Source organism: Cottoperca gobio, chromosome 15, assembly GCF_900634415.1.
Source record: "Cottoperca gobio chromosome 15, fCotGob3.1, whole genome shotgun sequence".
Taxonomy (NCBI): domain Eukaryota; kingdom Metazoa; phylum Chordata; class Actinopteri; order Perciformes; family Bovichtidae; genus Cottoperca; species Cottoperca gobio.
In genome coordinates, this window is record NC_041369.1 from 18656334 (window position 1) to 18683539 (window position 27206).

The 27206-nt window shown below is 40.2% G+C and overlaps 1 protein-coding gene across 1 annotated transcript; it reads right to left on the minus strand.

Annotated features, from left to right (window-relative positions):
* Positions 1-694: 694 nt before the first annotated feature.
* On the minus strand, positions 695-19573 carry LOC115019715 (equilibrative nucleoside transporter 1-like). The gene is given in 14 exon segments (XM_029449240.1): positions 695-2317; positions 2568-2767; positions 4842-4927; positions 5443-5551; positions 5705-5790; positions 6109-6143; positions 6145-6191; positions 6447-6544; positions 7233-7367; positions 8139-8278; positions 8945-9120; positions 10573-10654; positions 10828-10918; positions 19507-19573. Coding segments are annotated over 13 exon segments (1335 nt in total). The 5' UTR covers positions 10857-10918; positions 19507-19573; the 3' UTR covers positions 695-2205.
* Between the last annotated feature and the right edge of the window lie 7633 nt (positions 19574-27206).

A 27206-nucleotide genomic window follows, 5' to 3' on the forward strand; every position in this document is an offset into this window, starting at 1 on the left:
AAATAATATTATCTGAAAACAGTAGTGTGCTGTTTGAAGGTGTTCCCCTCCCTCAATGAGGACAGGTCAGCCTGTATGTATCCTGAGAGGCGTGGCTGAGGGCACACGACAACAATAAAGGGTTCCTACTTAATATGGAAAGTATAACATTTAATTGAGTAGTTTCCAGGTATGGAAAAGATTATTGTCCTTATTGTTTTCTGAAATAATATTCTGACAGCCAAAAGTGTTACCTGTGAGCAGCACAAGAACTGTTCTCTGGATTTAAAACAATTTAAACATCTAGTATCATGTTGAGTATGCTCTGACAAAGTCTCAAACTCCTGTTAGTTTATTTTAATAAATGTGTAAGTAATGAAGAAAAACTAATTGGGCAAGACTAAAGTTTTCTACTTGTTTCACAATTTTAAATCCTTAAAAGTCAGAGCAGTAATACTGAAGTAGAGCTTTCTGAGCAGTTACTCCGTCGCCTTGTTTCACAAAGGTCACTGAGAAGTTGAAGCTGCACGAACACTGAGGCGTTCTGGACAGTTAACTTCATTATTCAGTCACATGCAGAGGCAGCACAAGGAACATCAGCGGAGGAGCGCAGCCAGTTTATATTGTACATTTAAGTGAATTAAAATGATGTCTTCCTCTAATGCTGACATGTGGAGCAGTGCGTTTCCATAAATGACCAACAGGAGGAGCCAGATTCTTAAAAATACAGTTTTATTTTATCACAGAACTGTTTTAAGCTGCAATATAAGTAACATTTTCATGGTCCTTGACTTCCATACCAACCAAAACACAAAGTACAGAAGAACAGACCGACGTTGTGCTTTTAAACAAACAGGCAGTTAGGATGTATACAGCTGGTGTTATGAATAATAGCGTACAACTAAAGCAGACTTTCTTTAAAAGCATTAAAAAAAAGCCACACAAATATAACACTGATAGGCACCTCCCCCTTTCGTGATAATAAAACTAACTCAGCGAGAGCAAAGTGGTAAAGTTTGAAAAACATACTAAAAACTACTTCTGGTACAAAACGTATCTTACATGAAGTGAAATGAGAAATGTCACAGGCTCGAGAGCTAAAGCATGAGATTAAAGTCTCCTGATCTCACTCACAAATGGCACATTTCACGTCACTGACGGCTTCATATTTTTCCGCGTTCAAAAATACATTGTGGCAAAAGCTGTTTATCAGGAAGACAGTAAAAACTTCATGATGTGGGCTGAAAATCAAGACTCTGTGCTTTAAGATAAACCAAACAGACCCACGCTGGTACTTGTTCATCTAAAACTACAAAGAGACAAAGACGATGAATATTCTGCAGTTAGTGGCTCAGATTGGGGATTAAAACCTTGCTTTAGGATTTAGTCCGTCCTTACATTCTAGGAGAATGTACTGATTCGTCGTGAGGAAGTTTACAAACTTAAGTGACCCGAGGAGACACTGAAAGTAGAGCGAGGGAGCGAAGCGGTTTACACACGACACATTAATTAGCCGCTTGATGGGTCGTGACCTCCCTTCAAAGTTCATCATTTTCCCATGTTGTCTTCATGTATTTGGCTTGATCAGAGTTAAAAAGCTGCAACAGTCCAGAGTGAAGTCGTTGAGGATACTTTACAAACTGATGGGTTCAATTTACTGGTTTATGTAGACGAGCCGAACACCAGAATCTAAGAGCCTCATTCATAGAAATGTGTCGACACTTTATTTACACACCATCATAACGGCATATGATTTCTAAAGAATGTTTCAAAGGAACTAAGAAATGTAATATTTGATCATTTTGTGCAGAAGAACGTTTTAAGAATGAGGCTCTAGGATACTCTGTGTGCAGCTCGTCTTCATCACCAGCTTTGGGATATCTGGGAAAATTAACAAAACACACCTAAAGAGAATTTCTGCTTCCTTCTACACGACGAGTCCACGATCACTGACTTCTCTACACTTTTGGTTTTCAAATGGCACTCTGTCCTTCTTCTTCTCAGAGACACAACCTGTTATATCTATGGCATCGAGTTTGGAGGAAGACAAATATTCAGTAACGTGTTTCAGCTTATATTGTTGGCTGGGTGAGACGAGTCTCTGCTGTACATGTGAGAAGACTGAGGTCCTCTAGTCTTCTAGTCTGCTGTGCCGTCTCAGCTCAGTCGGAGTATTTGAGGGCGGGGTCGTCTAATCTATGTCTACTGAAGGGTCTACTGGAGGTTTTAGACCATTGCTCGGAAAGCAAACGAGATTCCGGCGCCCAGTGCCAAGCCGAGGGACAAGAAGAAGGCCATGATGGCCCCCGCCGTCTCCGCCTCATGCTGTGGCACCTTCCTGTACAGAGACAACAGAGGGACAAAATTCATTAGCAAGGAGCATCATTATGGGAGATATGCTTATTCACTTTGTTTCCAAGAGTTAGATGAAAGGTGTCATTGTTTTAAGTGGACGTGTTTGTTTCTTCTTTAGAACAATCAGACTCTCTTCACATAGTGCCCCCCAGTTTCTCTTGGACATACAGTCATGAGAGTGGTCTCAAAGAGTCAGTCTTAGTGTACACATTCTGTCCAAGTGTAGTTCTTACTTGGGTCCGAAGCACATGCAGAGACTGGCCAGATATCCGTTGGAGAAGGCGAAGAAGATCATGAAGACGATGTACAACGCGTCGTGGCCGAACAGCACAGGGAGGTGGTCACGAGGCTGGACGTTACACAGCATGAAGAGCGGGATGAAGACGATCCGCAGACCCACCAGGACAGGAAGCCACATACTGTCTTTACCCGGCTGGAGAGAGAAACAGGGACTTTAATTATTATTAACACTGTAACATACACTTATGTTAGTATATGTGTTAGGGTTGGGCTGGTTGGTTCATTTGTTCATTTTATTTTGCTAATTTATTGGTCTGCCTCTGAAGAGCAAGTGAGAGCCGCCCAACCATAATATGTGTGCTGGTGCAGATTAGTATTTGTGCTTAAGTGGCAGAAGCGGGGACAAAGTTGTTTGCAGACACGACTGATAAAAGGACACATAACTCTGTAGCCTAGAGAGAGAGAGACACTAGAGACAGAGGCAGAGAGAGAGAGAGAGACGAGAGAGAAGCGAGAGAGAGAGAGAGAGAGAGACACTAGAGACAGGCAGAGAGAGAGAGAGAGAGAGACAGAGAGAGAGACAGAGGCAGAGAGAGAGACGCGAAAGAGACAGAGACGCGAGAGAGAGAGAGAGAGAGACGCGCGAGAGAGAGACAGAGAGAGAGAGAGAGAGAGAGAGACAGAGAGAGAGAGAGAGAGAGAGACGCAAGAGAGAGAGAGAGACAGAGACGCGAGAGAGAGACGCGCAAGAGAGAGAGAGAGAGACGCAAGAGAGAGAGAGACAGAGACGCGAGAGAGAGAGAGACGCGCGAGAGAGAGCGAGAGAGAGAGAGACGCAAGAGAGGAGAGAGAGAGAGAGACGCGAGAGAGGAGAGAGAGAGACGCAAGAGAGAGAGAGAGACGAGAGAGAGAGAGCGATAGAGAGACAGAGAGATAGAGAGAGAAAGAGACAGAGAGAGAGAGAAAGAGAGAGAGCGACAGAGAGAGAGAGAGAGGAGAGAGAGAGAGAGAAAGAGAGAGACAGAGAGAGCGACAGAGAGAGAGAGAGAAAGAGAGAGAGCGACAGAGAGAGAGAGAGAGAGAGAGAGAGAGAGAGAGAGAGAGAGAGAGAGAGAGAGAGAGAGAGAGAGAGAGAGACAGAGAGAGACAGAGAGAGACAGAGAGAGAGACAAAGACCCTCTCTACCATGTGAGCTACCGGGTCCTCCTCCATCAGGTCAAGGAAAAGTGTTTAGGAACAGACTGGAGTCATGGAGACCAACAGGATCCTGATCAGTGTGGTCTAGTGATGGTAAAGAAGCTCACATGGTCCTGGAGCAGCTGACTCGTGTTCTCTGAATGCACTCATTACAAGCTGCATTCCAGTGCAGGTCAGTCAGGGTTAACTAACTGTACTCAGCTTGTACAGAATTAAATAATTCAATTTGATTACGTCCTCTGGGTCGCAGGTAATTACATTTGTTTGTAAATTTGTTATTTTCTGGACAAAGTTTTAAAGAGATCTAATCTAATATCTGACATGGAGGATAAAACACTAGAGAGCTGGAGATATTATGGACCAAACATCATTTGTTAAAGGCTTGTAATAGAAATGCCTTCATGACAACTAACACAACACCCAGATGTGTAGCAGCGCTAAGTGGTCCTTAGCAGTTCAATAACCTCTGAAGTAGTCATTGTTCATCCAGATGTGCACCTAAGAGGGAGCAAACCTTCAAAAACACCACAGTCACTCTTCTCTGACCCCCAAAACCACTTCCTTTACACAACACACACACGCTTTTTGGCCAAAATAAACCTCTGATCTCAGCAACAAAACTTGTCTCCTTTATTTTCAGCCCAAGCTCTCGGTGATTTATTCCTGTGTAAACATTTTGTGCAGCCTGAGGTTTCCATTAAAGTGCGTCTGTTGTCCATAGCGCCATTCGCCAACTAGACAACAGCAGATCACTAAATATTTTGAATGCGGTCATTTAAAATGGACTCTAAAGCAAATGTGTTTATAAACTAGTGCTGTTTCTCAATTGATTTGTTGATGGAGCTGCGTGAGGAAAGCATTGGTCACTGACATACAGCATACATTCAGTAACTCTAGGTCCTCTTGAGAGTACCAGGCAGTGGTGACAAGTTTTGTTGTCTGACTAAACCTGCAGGAAACTTGACAGTTCATTGGGACTGAGCTTGTGATTTTTAAGCCCTGAACCCAAAAAGGAAGTGCAAACCTCCAGAGAAGGTGAGAGAGGCAGAGCCCCAAGTGTTGTTACTGACCCACATACAGACGGCCGTCAGACTCCTGCCAGCCCAGTCCATCAAGTTGAAGAGGAGGAAACATGAGACGGGGATGAAGTAAGTTTCTGAAAAGGGAGCAAAACAAACAAGCTGTTGTCAACCACAAATGTATTTGCTTGAAACAGAACCTCTGTGGGCTTTGCAGTTTGGACTCACAACAGTTACCATGTGTTACAGAGTCACAGCAAAAGATCCAAGTCAATCCAAACTAGTGTTCAATTAAAGCCTTCCAACACATGTACGCCTTATAGATCTTATCTTGGCCTGTTTGCTCCCTCTCTATTAAATACAGCCTAAGTACAGGATACAACTCATTCATTTATTGATCATCTATAAAGCCATTAGTCTCTCTCTCTCACACACACACACACACACACACACACACACACACACACACACACACACACACACACACACACACACACACACACGTATTTGTGTAGGTTTTGGAGGGAAACTTATTCCTAAAATGCTTAAAAACGAATGTTTGAACTGGGACAAAATAACTTGCCAGTGATTGCTCTCAAACGTCAGATTATCGAAGTTTACCGGCTCTGTATAGACGTTAGAAATGACTCACCCCAGGCGCCTCCTTGTGCTACTGTTGACTTGACATCCACCGCTACGGCCGGGAATGTCCCAATGGTGACAGTGAAGATGAAGCACACTGACAGAGCCATCACCCAGATCTGATAAGACAAACATATTCAATATTATGTCACCAGTTGAATCTCTGTCATACAGGTAGAAGCTGGTTATTACTGGTTTAACTGCACATACAATGGGTTTTTGGCATCCATTCATTTGTGTGCATATGTTACAATGCGAGAAAGTCATTTCACCTGTTTGAAGATGTTTATCACAGACACAGTAGGTTTGGGCTCTTCCTCTGTCAGACTCACCACCGGTCGCTTCTCCGCAGGACTATCTGAGGAACAAACAAACAAACAAACAACGCTCTATCATTATGTTGGTCAAGTGACACATGGGAGTTAAAACCATCCTTCCCACATTCGAGTGGGTGTACACACAAGATTTAAATTGTTGTGCAGCATCGGTTTCCCATTCCACTCTCACTCTGTAGTAATTAATGCCAGAGAGTCACACGAGTCACACAAACTGAGAGAAACACTTTCAGTGGGTTTGGCTTCCATGATCAGTGTGTAGTAAACAGCAAACCTTTGGGAGAAAGGGAGACGCTTCATTCATGGATGAATCACATCGCCTGTGTTGTAACTGCATGTACCTTTTTTGAGTAAGTCCATCTTGTTCTCCTCATCAGCCTGACGGTCTGGCTCCATTACTCTCAATGCAGTACTGGAAAAACTCCTGTTAAAAACAACATAATGAGCCAATTGCACTGAGCCAGTAGAGCAAAGATAAAGAACACAGGGAGCACATCATGCTATCATTAACATTAAATATAGCACTTATCTAAAAGCATTCTGCACTTATCAAGTTTACTAAATGTTCTCTAAGAATATACAGATTAATGAGAGCAACACGGGAATGCATTTGAAATATCTCATGATAAAAAGACATAAAACGATGTTTGGTTTGGAGAAGATGAAGATGAAGTCTCACCATCCTGGGCAGAACGAGGTAGGAGAATATGGCCAGGAGAATAACAACGCAGGCTGTGATAAAGTACCCGAAAGCGCTGTCCTGCAGGGCTGATCCGGCTGCAGACAAACACAAGATGCATCGGATCATTAGTGTTGTGAAGACTATTTTAAGTATTGATTAAATATTCCTCTTTTCAAAGTAAGAACATATTTGTTATTTTCATTATCAATTCAAATGAGGAGCTGGAAGCAGCAAATGTTTTCCATTGTCCTTGTTAAATCACCAAAAAGACTCATTGATGAACTAAATAGTTTAACTAGCTCATAATCGACTAATAATTTCAACTCTAGCCTCAAACATTTCCATTAGGTTGAATAAAAACTTATCAAGTCTCAACAATAATAACCACAAACTATTTATTTTGGTGAGAGATTTGTAACAAGTTCGATGTGATAATAACGGCATGAGTGCGTCAGCAGGCAGAGGACGGCAACAATCCTGAGTGCCAGAAGAACTTCCAACATTTGGCTGACCTTCACCCAAAGCAAAATTCATCATTTTAAATGGAACAATGTTCGGGTGTTTGTGTTTCAAACTTTTACTTCAAAGCAGAAATAAACTTATTAGCTACAAAGTTTGAAATGTCTGTCACTAATATGGAAAGTCATATTTCAGCAAACGCCTCCTAAAAATGTAATGTACAGATCTGGTAGATGCGTCGTGTTGTGAGGTGTTTTTGTCCTTTTGTCTAGCTGTAGCTATTTGTCTAATGATAGAAGAAGAAGAAGTGTGTGAGAGACGTACAGGCCAGTGCGCAGATCATGGAGAAAGCAGCGAAGGTGCCGGCCAGCCCCTGTCCACTCATGATGGGCGTGGTGTAGGAGGCAGGCAGTATCCCCGCCAGCCCAAACAGACTGCCCTGAAGAATCGCCCCGAACGCTGGGAACAAGACATGATGTTTCACACGTTAACACACATTAACCCACGGCAACAGAACAAGAGGCCCATAAAATATAAACTGCTGACACCCTGTCTGAAAACAACATGGAGCAAAGGAATTGTTTTACATAACTGTTAAATAACCATTTTCTTTCTCTCACTTTACACTACGTTGTAGCCAATAAGGCTTTTTCATACAAACTTGCGTCACACTGATGGATTACAACCGTTTAAACAAAAACTTTGGAGTTTAATTAGCTGCAGAAATCCTCCAACATGTGTCCACTGAGAGGAATGTGCTGACATCCATATCAAAGCTTTAAGGTCACGAACGACCTCCCCTCAAAAATCAAACACGATGGGCTGTTCCTCATGAGGACCTGGGGTTCAGGACCGGCCCAACGGGGGTAAGGAGGGGGGTGAGCTTATCCCTGCTGCTCAGTGAGTCATTGTAAATAAACAAACACAGCGAGATTACAGACTGTGTTCTGAAGCTCAGTGTGGTACGAGAGAATGTGTGTGTGTGTGTGTGTGTGTGTGTGTGTGTGTGTGTCCATACTAAAAAGGGATTTTCCCCACACAGTGGATGCAGATGACGTTGATCAAAGACGTCGACACATGGAAATAATCATGATGGGGTCATAATGTTCAGTTCGCTGCATTACTTCCTTTTGTTCTGTCGCTGACTGTTGATTACTTTGATGAAGGTCTGAGACTTTGCCTGTCGTGAATACTGAAGGAGGATTATTAGTTTGCTATGTAGAAACTCACAGTTGATGCAGATAATTTTGATCATAGTGATGGTGAAGAAAGGCAGAGGGTCCATGTCCACCTTGACCAACACCGCCGTCAACAGGAACACCACCAGGATGACCACCAGACTGCCAGTGATCCGAAGCTTCTGAGAAATCCTGAGTGACAACCACAGGAAGAAATTAAATGTAAGCTTCATATCATCTAATTCTACACTACTATAACAAGTCAAGAACATTTACCGTTTACACAGTTTCTTATATCACATAAGTGTCAAAAAAAATATAGAGGCAGCCGGAGAAAACAGGATTTATTTTCAAATCTGAGAGAAAAGAATTTAAAAAGTTGTCAGTAGGAATAAAGTAATTATATTGAGGAAGCGAGGGACAGCGGGGGAAAAAGAACAAGAGATAAAGAACAAGATTGGGGGAACTAGAGAACATAAATAGCATTCCTGGGTGTGTTTGTGCAGGGGAAGAGTCGGCTGTGGTCGGGGTCCCCCCCATGTCTCTCTCAATCCCACTCTAATTAAAGCAAACATGGCATACAGACATACACATAACAGGATCATGTTACCTGTAGTGGTGACCAAAGGGTACAGATAAGCAGGAGGGTAGGCACGAAGAGTGGGAAGGAAAGGTGCTGTATTTTTAACCTTAAGAGTTTAACTTTAACTTGTTGTTGAAGAAGTGAACATACTAGACACATGGCTGGCAGTTATATAAAGCTACAGGCTCGTGTGTTTGTTGTATGAGATGTATGAATATGGGGCAGGGTGGAAGTTTGAAAAGTGCTATATAAAAACAATTATTTAATTATTATACCTCTGGTGCAGGAAGGAGTTGAGGCAGGTGAAGATGAGTAGAGGTACCATGGCGCAGAGCGTCATCACGTTGTTAAACTTTGACTCCAGCACGCTGCGACTATCGACCATAGTGCCATTTGCCATCTGAGAGGAGGAGGGGTCAGTGGACGTGTCCTTCAGCCTGCTTGTGAAGAACTAGAGAAAAGGATGGAGGAATGCACATTTAATACCATAATTCAGTGAGGTTGGAGTCACAAGTTTGCATCATATGAATGACAAGGAAGCATCATATAGTTTCACAAAACTAGAACTTTACTTTCTGTAAACATTTCAGGAAACTAGAGCCCTCTACACCTATTATAGTTCACCGAGAGGTGTAAATATAATAATACATAATATATATATATATATAATATATATATATATATATATATATAATATAATATATATATATATATACTATATATATCTATATATTTAATATATATATTATATATATTATATATATTCTATCTCTATCTATTATATTCTATTCTTATCTATTATATCTTTCTCTATCTATTCTCTCTCTATCTTCTTCTCTCCCCTCTTCTTATCTCTCTCTCTAGTAATAGAATATTATTGGGTAATTTATTAGGGGGGGTTAGAGGAATAATATAGATAAAAATAAGTACAGTAGATTATATAGAATATTATATAATTATGTGAAAAAGATAGTTGTATATTGGAATTGTCGGGAAATTTATATATAATGATTATCACTTTAGTTTTTTGAATTAATTTACAGTCATGAGTATAATTTGTTTGATTTATAAAAGTGTGAATAAATATAATGGGAAATGATAGATTAAGGTAAGAAAGAAATATATGAGAATTGTGATGGTAATAATTTATAAGAATAGAGGGTATTGGATAATAATTAAGAATATGATAGGAAGGTTAGATTTAAGAGGCTTTAATGGATAGAGATATTGATAGAGAATAAATTAAAGTAAGATGATAGGGAGGATTAAGAAGATAATTTAGATTGAATTATAAAAGGAGGGTGGAGAAGTTGATGGTTAGTATAAAGTAGAGTATTTTGGGGGGAGGGGAGGGAAAGGGAGATCTCTATATCTTCTATCTATCTATATCCCACAACCCCTCCCAAATCCTACATCACAGAATCCCTCCCTAAATGATGCACCACATTAAGCCTTTTCTAGTCAAAGTAAAGCCGTAGTCTGTCTGGTCCATGTCTTTAAAGTTACATCTTGTTTATCGAAGAACAAACAATGACTATAAGCTATTTGAGCTTTAACCAAACATCCCCCTACGGGTGGGTCCAAATGCAACTCCCCCTGGACAATGAAATTAAAATTCCACATTTTTAAGAAGTTAACCCCTTAAATCTTAGAAAGGATGGCTGGGAATTAGAGAGGCCAGGGGAATCCACCTGGCTGGAGTCAGGTCAGCCGTCCCGAGTGAAACCAGGTGCTTTTGGACAGAAAGCTAAACAAAGTTAGGTGACCTCTTTCTAAGTGGAGTTCAACCTTTTCATTAACTAATGGCTAACCACACGGCCACCAACAGGGCTCCTCCGTTTCACATCCATCCGTCTGATGTTACGAGGATTAAATGCAAATATTAAAATGTTCTTTGATGTACCATAGTTGCCGTCATGAAGAAATTCCACGGTAAGAGGGTTCCCAAGCCCAGGATGAAGAAAATAATCCATACTGCATTGTATCTGGGAAAGAGACAAAAGGAAGTTCACATGAAGTCATTCAACTTAATATCAACAAACAATTTAGAACAATTGGGTCCCATCCAAATCTAATTTTGCACATTTACATGTACAGCAACTAAAAATAGTATATTTACACTAATAAGTTTCCTTCCTTTGAAAAGAGTTTCTCTTACTTGTCCCGAGGTGCGTTGATGGCCGTCATGTTTCTTGTTAGACAGTCAGAGGCACGTGCTCAGTCAGGGTTTGATCAGGGAGGCACCAGGTCTGAAAGGAACAGATAACAAATGCATGTTTCCAACGTGAAAAACATGGCGGCACCGACATTTTTATCACCAGCAGCCATCCGTCTCTCCTTTCTATATTAAGATATTTTAATGAGCCAGGCAATGTGTGGGCCAACTGAACAATTAATAATGGGCTGCAAAATGTAATTGGAAGAGTAAATAATACAATAAACCAACGCAAGTTAAAACTGGTAGTTATAAAGTCAATATATGCCACATAGCAACTCATGTGTTGTGTTGATGTCTGAGACAAACCAGCCACAAGAACAATGAGCACCTAAATGCTCAAGCAAGCAAAAATCTTTCAAAGAAATCTTTCCACTTCATGGTTAACTTAAATAACAGTTGTGAAACTCACAAGACAACTTTCCCATCAGTCAGAAACACATACTTCCCCTCACAAATGTGCACATATTTTCTATCCCCATTAACTTTTAAAGAGAAACATATTTTATAAAAAAGTTACTTACAGCAGAGTTTAATCAGGAACAAGAGACTTCTCTTTCCTCTGGTCACATGCAACAACTAAAGAAAAGGCTGAACAAGCATGTTTCATTTTATACCATGCAGAGGTTTTGTAGGTTGACACCCCACTGTCTTCTCCTCATTGGACCTGCCCCTCTTCACATCTCAGTGTCCATCCCACCCTTTCCCCTTCACCTCAAACTCCCTTTTCTCCTCCACCCTTCCAACATACTTTTACATTCCAAGCATGCGTGGCGCTCTTTGGCATATAAACATCAACTCCTAGATTTCTTTAAATTTCAAGTAATGATTAATATCAGAATTAAATAACTGCAAGTTTGAAGTCTCCTCAAATCAAATCAAATGTATTTATATAGCCCAATATCACAAATTATACATTTGTCTCAGTGTGCTTTACAGACTGTACAGCATACGACACCCTATCTATAATCTAAAACAGCAATGTCTTACATTTTTCCTCCATTTCCCCCCCATGTTTTCTTCTGCCAACTCATTTCTCACCTCCTGTCTTCCACTCTCCTCTCCTGCACTGCTATCATTACAATTTTCACATCTGTTTTATTGTGCAACTCCTATTTTCTTGTCCTTCTTTCTCCAATGCACTTTTAGTACCTCCCATCACTCCTCTATCGTCTTTCATTGGAATCATATTGTACACCCAATTACCTCAACTACATGTATACAATCAGAACCTGGACAGGGTTCTGTCTGCATCATAATGGAAGAGAATAATGTGAACCGGTCCCCTTGGAACCCAAATGTATGTTTGGTTGTTTATTCTGTACACACGTCATCTATTGCACGTCTGTCCGTCGTGGGAGAGGGATCCCTCCTCAGCTGCTCTCCCTGAGGTTTCTTCCATGTTTCCCCCTTTAGTTGAGGGGTTTCTTTTAGGGAGTTTTTCCTTGTGCGATGCGAGGGTGTAAGGACAGAGGGTGTTGTTTGCTGTACAGTCTGTAAAGCTCCCAGAGACAAATGTGTCATTTGTGATATTGGGCTATATAAATACATTTGATTTGATTTGATTTGATTAAAATAAATTGGTGTTTTCCAAAAAAGCTATGAGCAGGACTTTCTTAATTCATTCATTCAGCTTTTTTGTTCAACTCCTGCATGCATACACCTACTAACTCTGCTTATGGGAACACCCGAGTGTAGTCAAACCAGATGACTGTCTTAATCTGATTATGTTTTATTTGTGTGCATGTGTGTAATAAAAGAAATTCTCTATACATTTCACTTAAAACTGTTTTTTCCACTAAAGTCCTTAATTAAATAAGAAAATACTTTTAATTTGTCATGTATATAATATACACAGAAGTATACAAAAAATAGGTTTTACAATGTGGTTATTTCATAAAGACAAGAAAACATGCTTTATTGTGATTTATATCGTTAAAGAAATTAAATGACCTACATTGGGATAGAAGATTTTGGCCATATCGCCCAGCCCTACTCTCATCTCCACCCTTAACTTATCCGACACCACCTCTCCCCTCTGTCCTAGCGTCTTCTCCCCTGGACCTGATGGAAGACATGTGCTCAGATAGCTGTGTGACACTTTCTCCAAACAGAATAACTTTTCTTCAGGACACAAACTCAGAGCAATTTGGCATCAAATCAAGCTAAACAACACAAGCAGTTTCTGAAGGAGACGTTTAGATGTTCTCAGTAAGTGCATTGACTCATGAGCACTAAAACGCAACAGCTGTAAATGAAATGCATCGAATGATCGGCCACCCATTGTAATAGGCTACTAAAAGTTCTATTCTTTTATTTATTACAATGCAGGTTTCATACGTGTAAAGCTTTGCAAGTGGGTTAAGCATGGCCCAGGACAGGAGGGCTCTGCAGTAAATTATTAAAACTGCCCAGAACATCATTGGTACCGATCTACTGAGCGTCAGTAATATTGGGGAGAAGAGATGCCTGCAAAGAGCCCGAAGGATATTAAAAAGGAAATGCCCACCCCGGCCTGATCACCCTGCTGCCGTCTGGCAAGAGTTACAGAAGTACCCGCTGTCGTACCTCCAGACTACAGAGCAGCTTCTTTCCTCAGGCTGTGAGACTCCTGAACTCATCCTCCAAACTCCACCGACAAACTACAACTGCCTTCTGTTGCCCAAATCTGTATTGTACAATGACGATACATGTCCTTGAACCTTGTTTGTTTTCAAGAAAACATTGTACAATGACGATACATGTCCTTGAACCTTGTTTGTTTTCAAGAAAACCTCACAGGGCACCATTAATACAAGGTAGACTCAGACAGATGATTAAGCACTGGACATTGGCAAAAGATTAGATGAGTTCCATGTTTGATCAGGCTGACATGTGGTCTCCCAGTAAGGACAGAGACTACTCTATATGAAGGGGACCACAGACACTATAGCCCATTCAGTATCATGAATCTAAACTATTCTGATGGAGCAGAGTCCCTCTCTGAGAAACAACTGTCTATGAGAACGGTCTGTATGGCATGCGAGAGAAAAACTGAAAAGAGACTGTTGTCAAGTCAATATTGGCTTCCTTACACGAGAATGTACCACAAGACCAGGCATACACTGAATAAAGACTTGAATCTAAATCCAATATATTGACCAATATTGGTGATCTAAGAGTATATATATATATCAGCCACAAAACATTCCAATGTAAAAGTGATAAAAGATATGTTTAAAGGTAAGGACGCACTTGCTTCTCATGGTCGATACCGATAAGATAACCAATGATTGTTTATGCACACCTGAGAATAAGAAAGGCTAAGATTTAGTAAAAACAAAGATGGCTAATTTAATATTCCATAGCTTTGACCTAACCAAATCTATTGTTAATACACACAAAATAAAACAGTTTCATTTATTTTTTCTAGTTAACTACCGGTACATAAAAAAACTGAAATGTCAATATCAATGTTGATCTAAAAAGTCTAAGTTTTAAGCATTCATTTGGTGGTTTTGACACCAGAGCATAAACGTTTCAATTGAGTATAAACTCAAAAGTAGCTGTTAGTATCCAGCTCGTCTCGTGTGCCTTGATAATGCCTAAGACAGTTTTAAATGGCCGTTTGAGAAACACATAGCCAAATAAGTAATTTACTGGTGCAGTCAGCCAGATCCCACAGCTTCGTCCAAACCTTATCATAGCCAAAAGGTACAAACACCACTACAAGTCCGTGTAAAACACACTGGCTCAGCCATGTCCCAGATTCCTGTAGGGTATGCCTCTCTCAACCCAACATGTCATCAAAACGAGCCCGCTGGCATGAGTTGCGTGGTGTTGAAAAGTTGCCCACCACACACACACAGGCACTTTGCAGTCTGTAGGGTGGTACAAAACTCCAGTTTGGCATCAGTCTGACACTTTAACTAGCTGGCCTCTCAGCGACTATAACGATCAGTACTCCAACGGAAAAAGATTTAACAGGAGTGACAGTAATTTATTGTTTCCTCCTCTAATGTCGAGGTAAAATATATGGTTCAAATCTTGCCAAATAGGGCCAGTTCAGACTAGTCTGCTTGCTATGGTCACAATTGAGTGCAACATTTTAAGGATGCAACTTGAAAACCTGGTCACATAATATTATTTGTGAAATGCATCATTCCTGTATGAGGCTTCTTGTTACAAGAAGACAATGATTTCCACAAGCATCTGCTGTTGGTTAGATGATTATTGAACTTTAATCCAACCGTGTGTTATGCAAGTGGAGTGCAAGTGTGTTAATGAATGACTTTAGTTTCTATTTTACTTTTCTTGACACAAATTAAGCCTCGTCTGTAAAGGATGCTATTGCTACCAAGAAAGAAAATTGGGTTATTTACACCTACAGGGTTCTAAAGGCAGTTTATAAACCCCAATATGTTTTGCAGACGACTTGGATGTCAAGTGAATCTACACGCTCATCACAAATGGGAGACGATGGTGTGGACTTCCTGCACAGTAAGTGGTTGGTATGCAATTTGTCATGGAGGTAACATTTCTATCTACAACTCTCCCCAGGACAACAGCCAGGATATCAGTGACAGGGTGCACAAAGAAGTGGACATAACAAATGAGGAGATAACCGTATAGTGCGTCCTATTTCTTTCACACAAGGGTAAATCTTAATGGAAAAGTACAAGAGTGCATTTTTCTAATCTCGCCAGCATACCTCTCATACAGGGTCGCCTTTATTCCCCGGCTGACACACAGAGTAGTTTGATGCTGGTCATATGATGAGGAGAAGGAAACACAACCCCTTTTCTAAAGGGCATTTCCCAGTGGTTAAAGATGACGAGCACTCTTATCAAAGTCATAGCGTTTCCTCTGCCCATGTTTCTCCAAGTCCAGTGTGAATCAGCATCTTGGTCATTTGAGGTTGTCGATTTTTTTATGTTTTCGCCGCGCATTTCTTTCTGCCCTCTACCTGGACGAGGATTATGGAGGCTGTGTTGGCAGTTACATACATTTTGGGTTCAAATTAAGGAGACTAATCTTAATACACCGCATGGAGACCAAAGCAAAAGGTCTTTGTGAATATTATATAAACAGAAATGGTCTTAAATAATACAATTATTATATTGTATAATATTTTTTATATAAGCGGATGGTACACAGAGCCTTGACGTCATATCCATTGGATGATGTCAGTAAATTTGAGTGACATATAGACTTAGTACAAGAAACACAGACGTGGGGGCGGTCATTTCTACATCACATGAGGTTCCCTGGTAATACTAGTCCCGTGCATATAGGTCTTAATTTGAGATTATTTCAAACGCAATTAACTTCAATTAAGTAGCAGAAACAAAACTAGGAACACAACATTTGATTTCTTGACCATCCCTTCAACATGTTCTATATTTATACTCTCATCACACTTCAATTTACAAATTATGCAATGTTCCTCCTTCAGCATTCACATGCAACACAGGCTTGTTTTCTCAAGATGGGACTTCCTAGAAGTAACAGAGGCAGGATGCACCACTACAGTGTAAGCAACAACAAACGAGATAATGATTATTCCTTTGCATGAGAAGCAATCAGTCTCTAGGTTCTGGGTTGGCAACAAGCTCTTGGGACCGTGATCAGAATTAGCATGACTTAACTCCTACTTCCTGTGCACAATTCGTACAACTGTTCACAACTGTACCTGACAGCCAAGTTTCCAATTTTACAGCGTTCCTAGGTCAATGATCAACACGCCTACATAAAACACAGCATACACAATAGCCCGAGGACATCCAAGGATACATCAAAGCTATAAACGTTGCAGAACATTGACTTTTACAGCCTTGATTCACATTTCACACTGCGTTTCCTCCTGCTGCTCTTCTTTCAAGGACAATATTACTGACTCTGTTCTGAAGAGAACAGATTAAATATTTCAGAAAAACTCAAAGTCCAACGACAGACAGTCTGGACCTTTACCTAATCTTAAAATGCAAGCTTCTCTAAAATATTACATCTTTTAGAAAAGCCTGAGTACAATGTCTCTAGAGGTCTGCTTTTAAATAAACAAAAGAGAATAATGAGTGACAGGATCAAATATATAGCTTTATTTATGTTGAGGTGTTCCCACTGTAGAAACCTTTGGTGTAAACCAAACGCAGAACTGCTTTTGTACCGACACATTTCCAGAACATACAACAGAGTTCAGACTAAAGTCTACTCTGCATTGTAATTCAATTTGTATGTTCAAACAACAGCAGCAATCATGCATCTACACCTGCAGGCACAAGTTAACCATCACTGATCTACATAGTACACTAATCAGTTGTTGGTGACTTGGCTAAACCTTTAAATGTAGGTACACCATGTAATGTCGATGTCACTTGTGATGGTATTTGCAGTCAGTTACCCTGGCAACGCCGACAGCAGTCATCCCTTGAAACAGCTTGTTTACCCTGGCCTTTCCTGTCAACCGCTGGCTTTATACTAGGGGCAAAAATAAATCCTAATGACTCTTTAGTCATAAATAAATGAGTAAAACTCAACAGATTAAACTATTTCTTAATGTGAACCAAAACTCACTTCAGGGAAAATAGGCTTTGAAAAGAAGGATCGTGACAGGTGGCCAAATACAACACCACATCCTCTCCACACAGACAAGAGAGGCATTGAGGGGATCCTAATGATTGACAAAGAGACCAATACAATTACCTCAATCAAACCTCTACCAACACCGACAGACCCTCTGGGGGTCAGAAATCCAACTACAGACTATGTTGCAATGGGATCGCTGGTAACCAACACAGAATATTTAGCTCACATACGTTACATGATTCACATCCAGCGATTGTCATGCTTTGTATAACTGGGATGTGATTCGGATGATACAAATAAAAGCAGGAAACATTGGCACAGAGACAGGAAAAGAGACTTTCGTAAAACACTAATGAGAGCGGCATTAAAAAAAGTCAACCCTGGGGGGGAAACTTTGCAAAGAAAACAAAATCTCATCCATGCCAGAAGAGTGAGGAAGCATAAAGGCTCTCCAAATGCATTGTCTTCTTGCAGACCCGCCCCTTTTGGCCCCAAATAATTTCCCGCCACTCAGAGAGAGAGAGAGAGAGAGAGAGAGCAGGAACAAAGCCTCTATCCAGCTGCCTGTCTCTTAAATTGGTTCAAGTGGTTTGGTTAAGTAGCTGACGGGTGAACAGGCAATAGCAAATCCACTCATCATCATGACTACTGTACAGTCAGCACGGATAGGACCAAATGAGTAAGACAAGAAGGGCAACGGTTTCCCTTGAGGAGTCAAATTTGACTACTCTTATCTTCACACGAGGTGTTACGATCCGCCAAAAGTGCTTTATTCTGCCAGCATGGACAATAATGAACGACATTTGTTTCCTGCTTTGCCATTCAACTCAGGAAACAGATGGGGAAACTTAACTCCCACTCCTAAAAAACACAGATGCTTGTGTGCACCCAGAGGTGGGTAGATACTGCTGTCCCATCAGCTGTTTGTTGGAAAACAAAGCCACCATTCTGGTGTGCTCTTCTTCTTGCTTCAGGGTCAACAGATTCACAAATAGCACAGACACGTGTGATATGGAGCAAAGCCAGGAAACACTCAGTCAGAGAGATTCGTGGTAATTTTGAGGAGTTATAATAATCCTATAATTCATTTAACTATCGCCTAAATTCATTAAAACATCATCCAACCAAAAGCCACTATTGAGTACCACAGGAACATTTTAAGCAACTAAAAGAATATTACAGTGACCTTCATACACAGGTGTCAAACCCACAGACATGCTTAGAAAGCTTACAATGAACCCTTTCTTAACTTGTTGTTCTGTCAGGTCCTGTGATACAATATCTTCCCACGTGCACATTTACCGATGCAGATTTCATTACAAGTCACACACGTGCTTTCCCACAGGCAGCATGCCACATGATTTATCATCGCGGTGAATTGAGACTTTTGAATATGGTCTTTACTCATTCAATTTAGGCACAAAGGTTCAACATGTAGAGCTCTACTTACATTATCATCACATTTCAATTGAACAGCAGGGATTCTGTGTAACACGTTAACTGATGTTTTCTTGGGGAACACATTTAAACATAATGATTAATACATTTAAGATATTTCAGCACCTGTTTGCCAGTGGAAATACAATTTAGGAACACTATTGTATTAATGGTATAAGCTGCTATACAACATGGTCGCTAACTGTAGTAAATATAGCCATCTAACCAACATTAATTAACTAAACTGCCCGTCCATGCGTGATGTTGGCGCTAAATTTGATTCCCAGTGTCAGTCAACAAAGGAGGCATGCGTCCAGCATCAAAACACTGGTACATATGTCTTAATCTGAGTCTCCCGGGGACAGTTTAAATACACCAAAACCAGCAACGGAATTGTACAAAATTAGCAAAACACACCTGAAAGAAGGCTAAATTCAAAATGAAACGAGTAACGGTTAACGGTTAACGGTTAACCGTTAACGTTGTTTTAACAGAAAAGTCGCCTGTTTTGAATTAAACCAGCCGCCATTCTTCACGGATAAAGGTTATAAATATATATATATATATATATATGTCTGTCACGTTTAGTTAACTTGTATTAAGCACACTGAGATGTCCTACCTTATCATCACAGTCTGTGGAGGCTTGTTGTGTCTGATCCAGTCTGTGTCCTCACATATCAGGGGAGCCTTTGGAGACCCTCGTCACGTTCAAGTGCTCCTCGTAAAAGTCATATTCGCAAATACGTACAATAAAATATGGATCCTGTCACAAAATAAAAAATCTTGTAATGAGTAATAAAACATTTCAGACAATCCTTAATTTTCCTTTTATATATTTATGTACGTTCCTTTTGAATATAGCACTATACAACGTGTAATAAAAAGAATTCCCGATTGTTCCTGAAGCCATCAGCAGACCCGTCACGAGAGGAGGCGGAGAAAATTCATAGTTTGATGCGGGGTGTCATCTGCTACCCGTGACTTTGTAGGTGGGTAGCAGTCTGCCAACTCTATTTATTAACACATCTGAACACTGACAATGTAATACATCAAGGAAGCAGCAAACTATGACTTGCAGTAAGTCAATTATATATAAATAAATATTATAAATAAATATATAAATGTTCACTTTGCCACTATATTGTCACTTTACCTTTGTATACTTAATTACTTAATATTTACAATTTATTTATAACTTCTCATTACGCATATACATATTATCGGTTTATTAATTTATAACTACAGTCTGCCATTTGTTATATTTTATACCTATATTTATTTGCTCTATTTTATGTCTTAGATTTTTACTTGCTTTTCTTTCATGCATATTAAATGAGCATTGTTAAAGATGACTGAGCACTGCGACGACCAATGACTGCTTCTCTGTAATTTTTGTTTATATGACAATAAATAACTTCAAACTAAATAACTAAATACCACCAAATGCAGTGATTGTGGTGATATGTAGTGTAGTGTAGCAGCTGGACACCAAATTGTCCTAAATAATGGCTTACTTCTTATTATATTCTCAAAAAACCACAATGGAAATAAACTCCAAAGTTGCATGACTCAACCCGTGATGAATAACTGATTGATTCACTGAAAATGACAGTTAAACACTTGTTTGTGCTTGTGTATAGGAAGAACTAGTGCGTAAAAAAGTACAAAGGGAGAAGTTTTCAAATGAATCATCTCACTAGCATTATTCACACTTAACTACACTGTTTTTCCAAATGCAAAAACAGTACTTGTACCCAGACTGAAGCTCAATGCGGTCAGTGTTTAACAATCTGAGGCATTTAGTCAAGGACAAAACAACACATGTAAAGGATAAAAGAAAGTCAGAGCTGTGTTTGAGGGAGCTTGTGTCATGTTTATGACATGACAACTTACAATCAGCAATTACAAAAATCTAATCAGTTTCCTTTAAATGAGACGGAACAATTGACTTACTTCAGCAAACATGTGCAATCAATTGATGCTATTATGCAACACAATGCCCAGCTGTGGATCTGTCTGAAAAGGACAAAGTAAACACATCACGATCCTCTCTGCTATTGCTTTTAGAGTACAGCTTGTTTTCGTAAGTGTCTGCGAGAACTGACACCGATGTATAATTTCTGTCTGAACCACCGTGCCGGGGCGTGTTTACTGTTGTTTTTTGTGAGTCTGGACACTCTTAGTTTGACTCCGCTGTTTGCTCATACAGTCGTTGTAGGTATACAGTCATCCACACCCTGTCTCCCACCCTCGTCTAAAAAAAGCCCTGTGGTTATGGACAGAAACCATGTGTGAAGGAGTGCTTGTCTGGCTACGTCCTTGCAAATCCGAACAAACCCAATAAGAGGACTGAGGGACTACTGTCTCTCTCTGCTGGTGTGAAGACACAAAACTACACTTTATTCCCATCAATGGCCATTTGAATATTTTTATTTCCTGTAGTTGAATATCTCTCCTAACTGCTCTCCCCAAGCTCTCGCCGTTCCTCTGACTATTTCTCTGGTTTGTATAGCCATAGGGCGAACGTTGTCAGCAGCGTCTCAGTGCACCAGGCCACAGCCATGACTGGGTTTTTCCATGGAGAGGAGACAGACACAGAAAAAAAGAGAAAAACATGGTGGCAGTGAAACACAAGACAAGAAAAGTGTTTTACGAGACACTTCCGTCATCAGACAAACACTGAGCATCGCGGCAGAAATTAGACATTTGGATGGGAATGTAGGAAAGACGACAGCAGATGACGAATGAACCGCCAACAGTGAAAACAGTCTCAACTGTAGCTCAACAGGTGCATGTGTGGTTGAGGTCTTTGCCACTAACTGATTTCTATAAGGCACCTGTGTAACAATGTATTCACAGGTAACCAGTGGAGACGTTTTTAGCCTGCAAAAGATGAAAAATAAGCCAAATCAACCTGATCAACGTATTCATACGACAGTACAAAAAGTACTTTTGTTTCTATGTAGCTTATCTACGTGGCATCAGCTATGTGACAAAGGTAAGTTAAAATAAGTCAACGTTCCTGGGTGAAAGTCCTGTGTTTGATTGACCCATTCCTCCACCCCGACTTCCTCCATTCGCTGACGATTATGTGGGTTATATACAAATTATTGTGCTTTACTGTTCGTAGATATAAGCACGGACAATGATTGGGAACAGCCTGACCTGATCAGAATCCCATTCCCTCGCAGTAGCTTGTAACACGTTGTCAAGAAGAATCTGCAGGAACATTCAATGGCCTCCTTTATGTTGCATCTGAATCTTCTGTCATTGAACTCCTTCACTTCCTGCTGACCCCAGACAGTTCCCTCTATTGCCATTTATAGAACACAGGTTTATGAGCAAATAAACATCATACATGTCTAATTCAAGGACATCCTGTGAAGTCTGTGGCATAAGAGGCGAGCTCGGGGAGAGGAGGAGGAGGGCATGACATGAATGGGCTGGAAGTGGCTTTCTGACCACATACTGAGATTTAAGAGGACAGAGGTAGAAAAAGGAATTCCAATGGATGGCCTCTTCAACCCCTCAGTGGCTCAGGAGACACAGAGGGAGAGAAGTAAATCCCATTTGGGATTAAGAATTTAGAGGCCTGGCTCCTCGGGGAGGTCTGGAGAGTGAAATCCCTCCTCAACCTTTACACAAAAGTGTGAGTGGTCTGCAAGGGTCAGGCTCTAGTATGAAATCCCTGTCACGATGGATGATCCACATATCTGCTACTGCACAGACAATGAATTCAGTGGTGCATTTAGGGACAAGAGCTACATTTGAAGCGGTCTATTATAGGATTTATCTCTTCAGTTGATGTCCAGCAATTTCAAAATTGGCATTAGCCCTGAAATTCTGCACTTGTGGTGGGAGGCAACGACAGAAATCACCCAAAATCCACAAAAACATCACACCCATCAACAGTTTGGTATGTGGCAAACGTTGACATAGGTTTAGATTGTGGGTGCAATCTTATCTAAAGAAAACGAAGCCACGTTGCCAAATATATTTTAGATTTAGTGTCTTTTACTTGTTTAGGTTCTAGGTTCTTGTTTCTCAATAACATCTATTGTGTTTCCTCATCAAAAACCTCCTTATTCATTTTATCAAGAACAAAACAAGTGGGATCATTCATATGATGTAAATGAGAGAAACTGAAACAGTTGAGTGTTCAATCTTCTTCCACTGAGTGCTCATAAAATGTAGGAATTATATAAAGTTCAGATTCTGTTATATGAGGAGGACGATTGTGTGCGCGTGCATTCCTTTCATTTCCACATGAGTTGTGGTGAAAAGTGTTGAGCTCTGTAGAAAGAGTTGGTGTCAAAGGTTTAATCCACACTTTCTCACAGGGGTTGAACATGTCGATGTTTAACCCCTGCAATCAGTGTTATCACAAGGTGTTTTGCATCATTAAATAAAGGGATAGTTTGGCTGTTTTGAAGTGGCGTTATATGAGGTTCTTATCTACAGTCAGTGTTTTACCTGCAGTAGATGATGGTCGGGATCATCAGCTTACATTGAGCCTAAGGTCAGAGTATTAACACAGAACGTTTAGAGTTTTATATTTGGAGAGCAGTACGGAGCCTTTGTTGCATATTGCAATTTAATATCGTGGCCAGTGAAATTGTTTCCACTGTTTTTCATCACGGTACAGTCTGTACCAGCATCTGAGTTCAGGGGTTTCATGTGTGTGTTTTTGTGCATATACATTATCTTCCCTACGTACATAAAGTCTGTTAAAGCACTTGCTGCTGATTGTCCCAGCTGGTAAAATAATCCAGTGATTTCTCTCTTTGTAAAGATCCTTATCAGTTATCCTCCTCCTGGCCCATCCCTTTATCTTATCGGAGGCCGTCAGCCATCCTGTGGGCCTGTCCTGATTTGGAAAATAAGCAAACAGGGGTAACTGAGTGCAAGCTCTTATTTTTTTAAGATTTTGGAGTGCTCCCCATACGATGTTTTCTACGGTGTGGTTATGTCCATTAAACATCCTGTTTGCCCATTTGAAATCCATTATTCAATTGTTCTCCATCTATTGTTGCGTGAGACGGCACCGGCTCATTAAACCTGGATTGTTTGCGACCCGCTCCTCTTGTTTGCCTGATTCTCTGGACCCTGGAGGCCATCTGGTGAAGCCATCATATCCACAAAGACGTACTCCAGGTTGTCATCGTTTAAGGAAACGTGTAAAGAAGTTAATAAAATAAGGAATTAGGTGATATTTTATTACAAGTCTTAAATTATTGTGTACTCGCCACTTTACTTCACATGTTCTTTTGCTGTAACAAAGTACATTTCCCCGATTAATAAAGGATTTCTGATTCTGATACTGAAAGTCCCGGTCTTCTGATATGCTGAGATCAGGTAATTTCAGACGCTGTCACCAGCTGCATGTAGACTGCACGGTAGTCTGACACCCATATGATTAAGTGCGATGCATCTGCCGCATGCGTGTCCCAACAACTGCGCGTGAAATGTGTCACAAGCCACAAACCCCAGTGAGCGTCACAAAATCTCTCAGTGAAGGGTTCAGTTCCATATTTCTAGTCAGCAAGATCCACTGGTACATTATCATATTACTACTAAAGTAAAACAACAATTTACTGAACACATTTCTTTCATATATAAATATATATATATACATATATCCATATATAAGATAAAACTTGACAATGTTTATATACAAATTCTAATTCCAATTGCTATTAAACACTTTGACTTCCTACACAAACAAGTTTACGAGCTGATTTAAAGGCAAATGTTTTCACATTGCAGTTTTTAGTTGTGCTCTGTGTCCCCATATGGCTCCTTCATTATACAACACAATGAAAGGTGAAACCTCAGTTTACACATGGAGACCTGACACTGGTTGGTATTTCAACACAACAATAAACAGAATAGCAAAGTAGCCTAACATTAGGCAGAAGCATGTCTGGTAAATGTATTTCTGTATAGTTTACGTGACACTTCTTTGAGTGCGGTCTAACAATTCAAGTCTGTCGACACTGTGGAGATCTTTGATCATTAGTGGAGCAAACATACTGTGTGTATTGATCCAGTGCTTCTTAGTGAACACTTGTTTAATCAACTCTTTATTTGTAAGTGAATGAAGACACAGTCCAATGTCTTTAAACTAAACGGACCTTCAGAAAGACTCCAGACCCTCCATCTTTTAGTCGGTTACCATGTGAGACAACGTGACAACAAACTCAGCATCAGGACACACCACACAGACACGCAAGCAATTAAATATTAGTGCTGTCTAGCACACATTTCCCAATAACATCTCAATATCAAAATAGTCCCTGAGCATTATTTTATTTCTTTTGAAACCCCCTCCAAAGTCATCAACACGTAGTCTGAGCTGGAAACACAACCAACCTCTGACAACAGTCATAGCCAGGAGAAGAAACAACAGCTCCAGCTCTGGGAATAACAATCATGATTTATGTCCAAAGACAATGTTCAGCACCAGTGCAGGAAATATTATGACCTTTATGCGGCGAGGTGGAAAGTAAGGGTGGATGTCAGGGTGGTGGCTGCGTCACAGGCAGGATATAACCACGGTCGTTCCCTAAGCTTAACCGTATGCCATGCACAGATGTTATAGAAAGGGTTTTGTTGAAATTGGCATCAATTAATTAAAGTTCTGTCCAAACTGATCCCAGATAAAGAGCATCTAAAAGTCCATTGCATTTAACCAAACGGAAATAATGCATCATTTTCTGCAGCTAAACTGTCTTCACAATCATTTATCAATTCTTATATCTCACCATATTCCCACAGGAGCTCAACAGACGCCCAGCTGTCTCCTACCAAACACATGCAGACACAATTAAGAGCCTCTTTACTAATCTGTGAAAGTGGAATATTGATTCTCCTGAGGAACTATTTTTAAACACTTTGTATGGCGTCACCCTGGATTAGCAGAGTAATTGGTTTGCTTCTCTATAGTGCTGTGTGTGTGAAAAGCTCTTTACTTCAGTGAGTGTAGGCGGTTCACTTTGACGCAGCAATAAAAACAAAGCCACTGGCAAAAATCAGGATTTTCCAATGTTATTTAAAAGTTTTAAATGGCTAACATGTGTTTTACATTAATCCTAAGAGTTCCCCTGAGCCAACATGGGGAAGTTATGTAATCTCATCCCTGATGAACCCTTTCAATCTTCATGTAGAAACATTATGACTTTACGGGGAAATAAACTGCATTAACTTCACCAGTGTGTGAAAATGTGTTGGTAAAAGCCAAACTGACCTAAATGCGCCTCCTTTATGTGTGTGTGTGTGTGTGTGTGTGTGTGTGTGTGTGTGTGTAAGATGTTTTATCCAACATGTAAAAACAAACCTAAGCTTATTTACTTATAGTAAGTGAATGAAGCCACAGTCCAATGTCTTTAAACTAAACGGACCTTCAGAAAGACTTACTTTCACAACAAACGTGCTGAAAGTATTTTATCTTGGGGATTTTTTAAATCAGTATTTTCTTTCAGATACTATACGAGCTCTCTCAATTCAACCCTAACCCTGTTTTCTATCTCCCCTCCATCTTTTAGGCCTCAGGTCGGTTACCATGTGAGACAACGTGACACTGCCGACAAACTCAGCATCAGGACAGACCACACAGACACGCAAGCAATGAAATATTAGCACTGGATTAATTATTCCATTAGTTTAGCATGTTAGCAACATTAGCACTAAACACAACGTACAGGTGAGGCTGCCTTTAGTTTTGCAGGTATCTGGTCATAAACCAAACTTTTGCACTAATTTAAATGTTGACCCTAAAAATAAACGTTAATGGCTGACCAACGTTATTACAAATCCTCCTGAGGGAGAATGTTTGTATACAATGTCATGTCCGTCTATACAACAACTGCTGGTATATTTATATCATAACTATAAAAGACCAAAGTCATCGGGACACATCATGGGAACCAATGGATGTTTGTAGAGAAAGTTCAAGTATTTGTTGAGATAGTTCAATCTTGACCTTGAGAGCTTTGATGCTAGAATGCCAAAAAAACAAAACAAATGTTTGTTTGTTCCACTTAGATGTGAGGATTGGCTGCTTTATGCTCCTTTATATTATTGTTAATGGAATATTCTTGATCTTTGGATCTCTTGGTCAGACAAAAGTCGTCATGAGCTCTAGGAAACTGTTAGTTTAATTCACTAAACAATTAATCAAATAACTGATTTTTTCAAATCAACAGATTCATTGATAGTCTACTTTCCCGCTCTTTCTGTGCCCTCACTAAATCTCCCTGATTCATCAGTTTTCATGACCTTGTGTGTCAGAGGGCGTCCGGTTGTAAACACAATCACGCT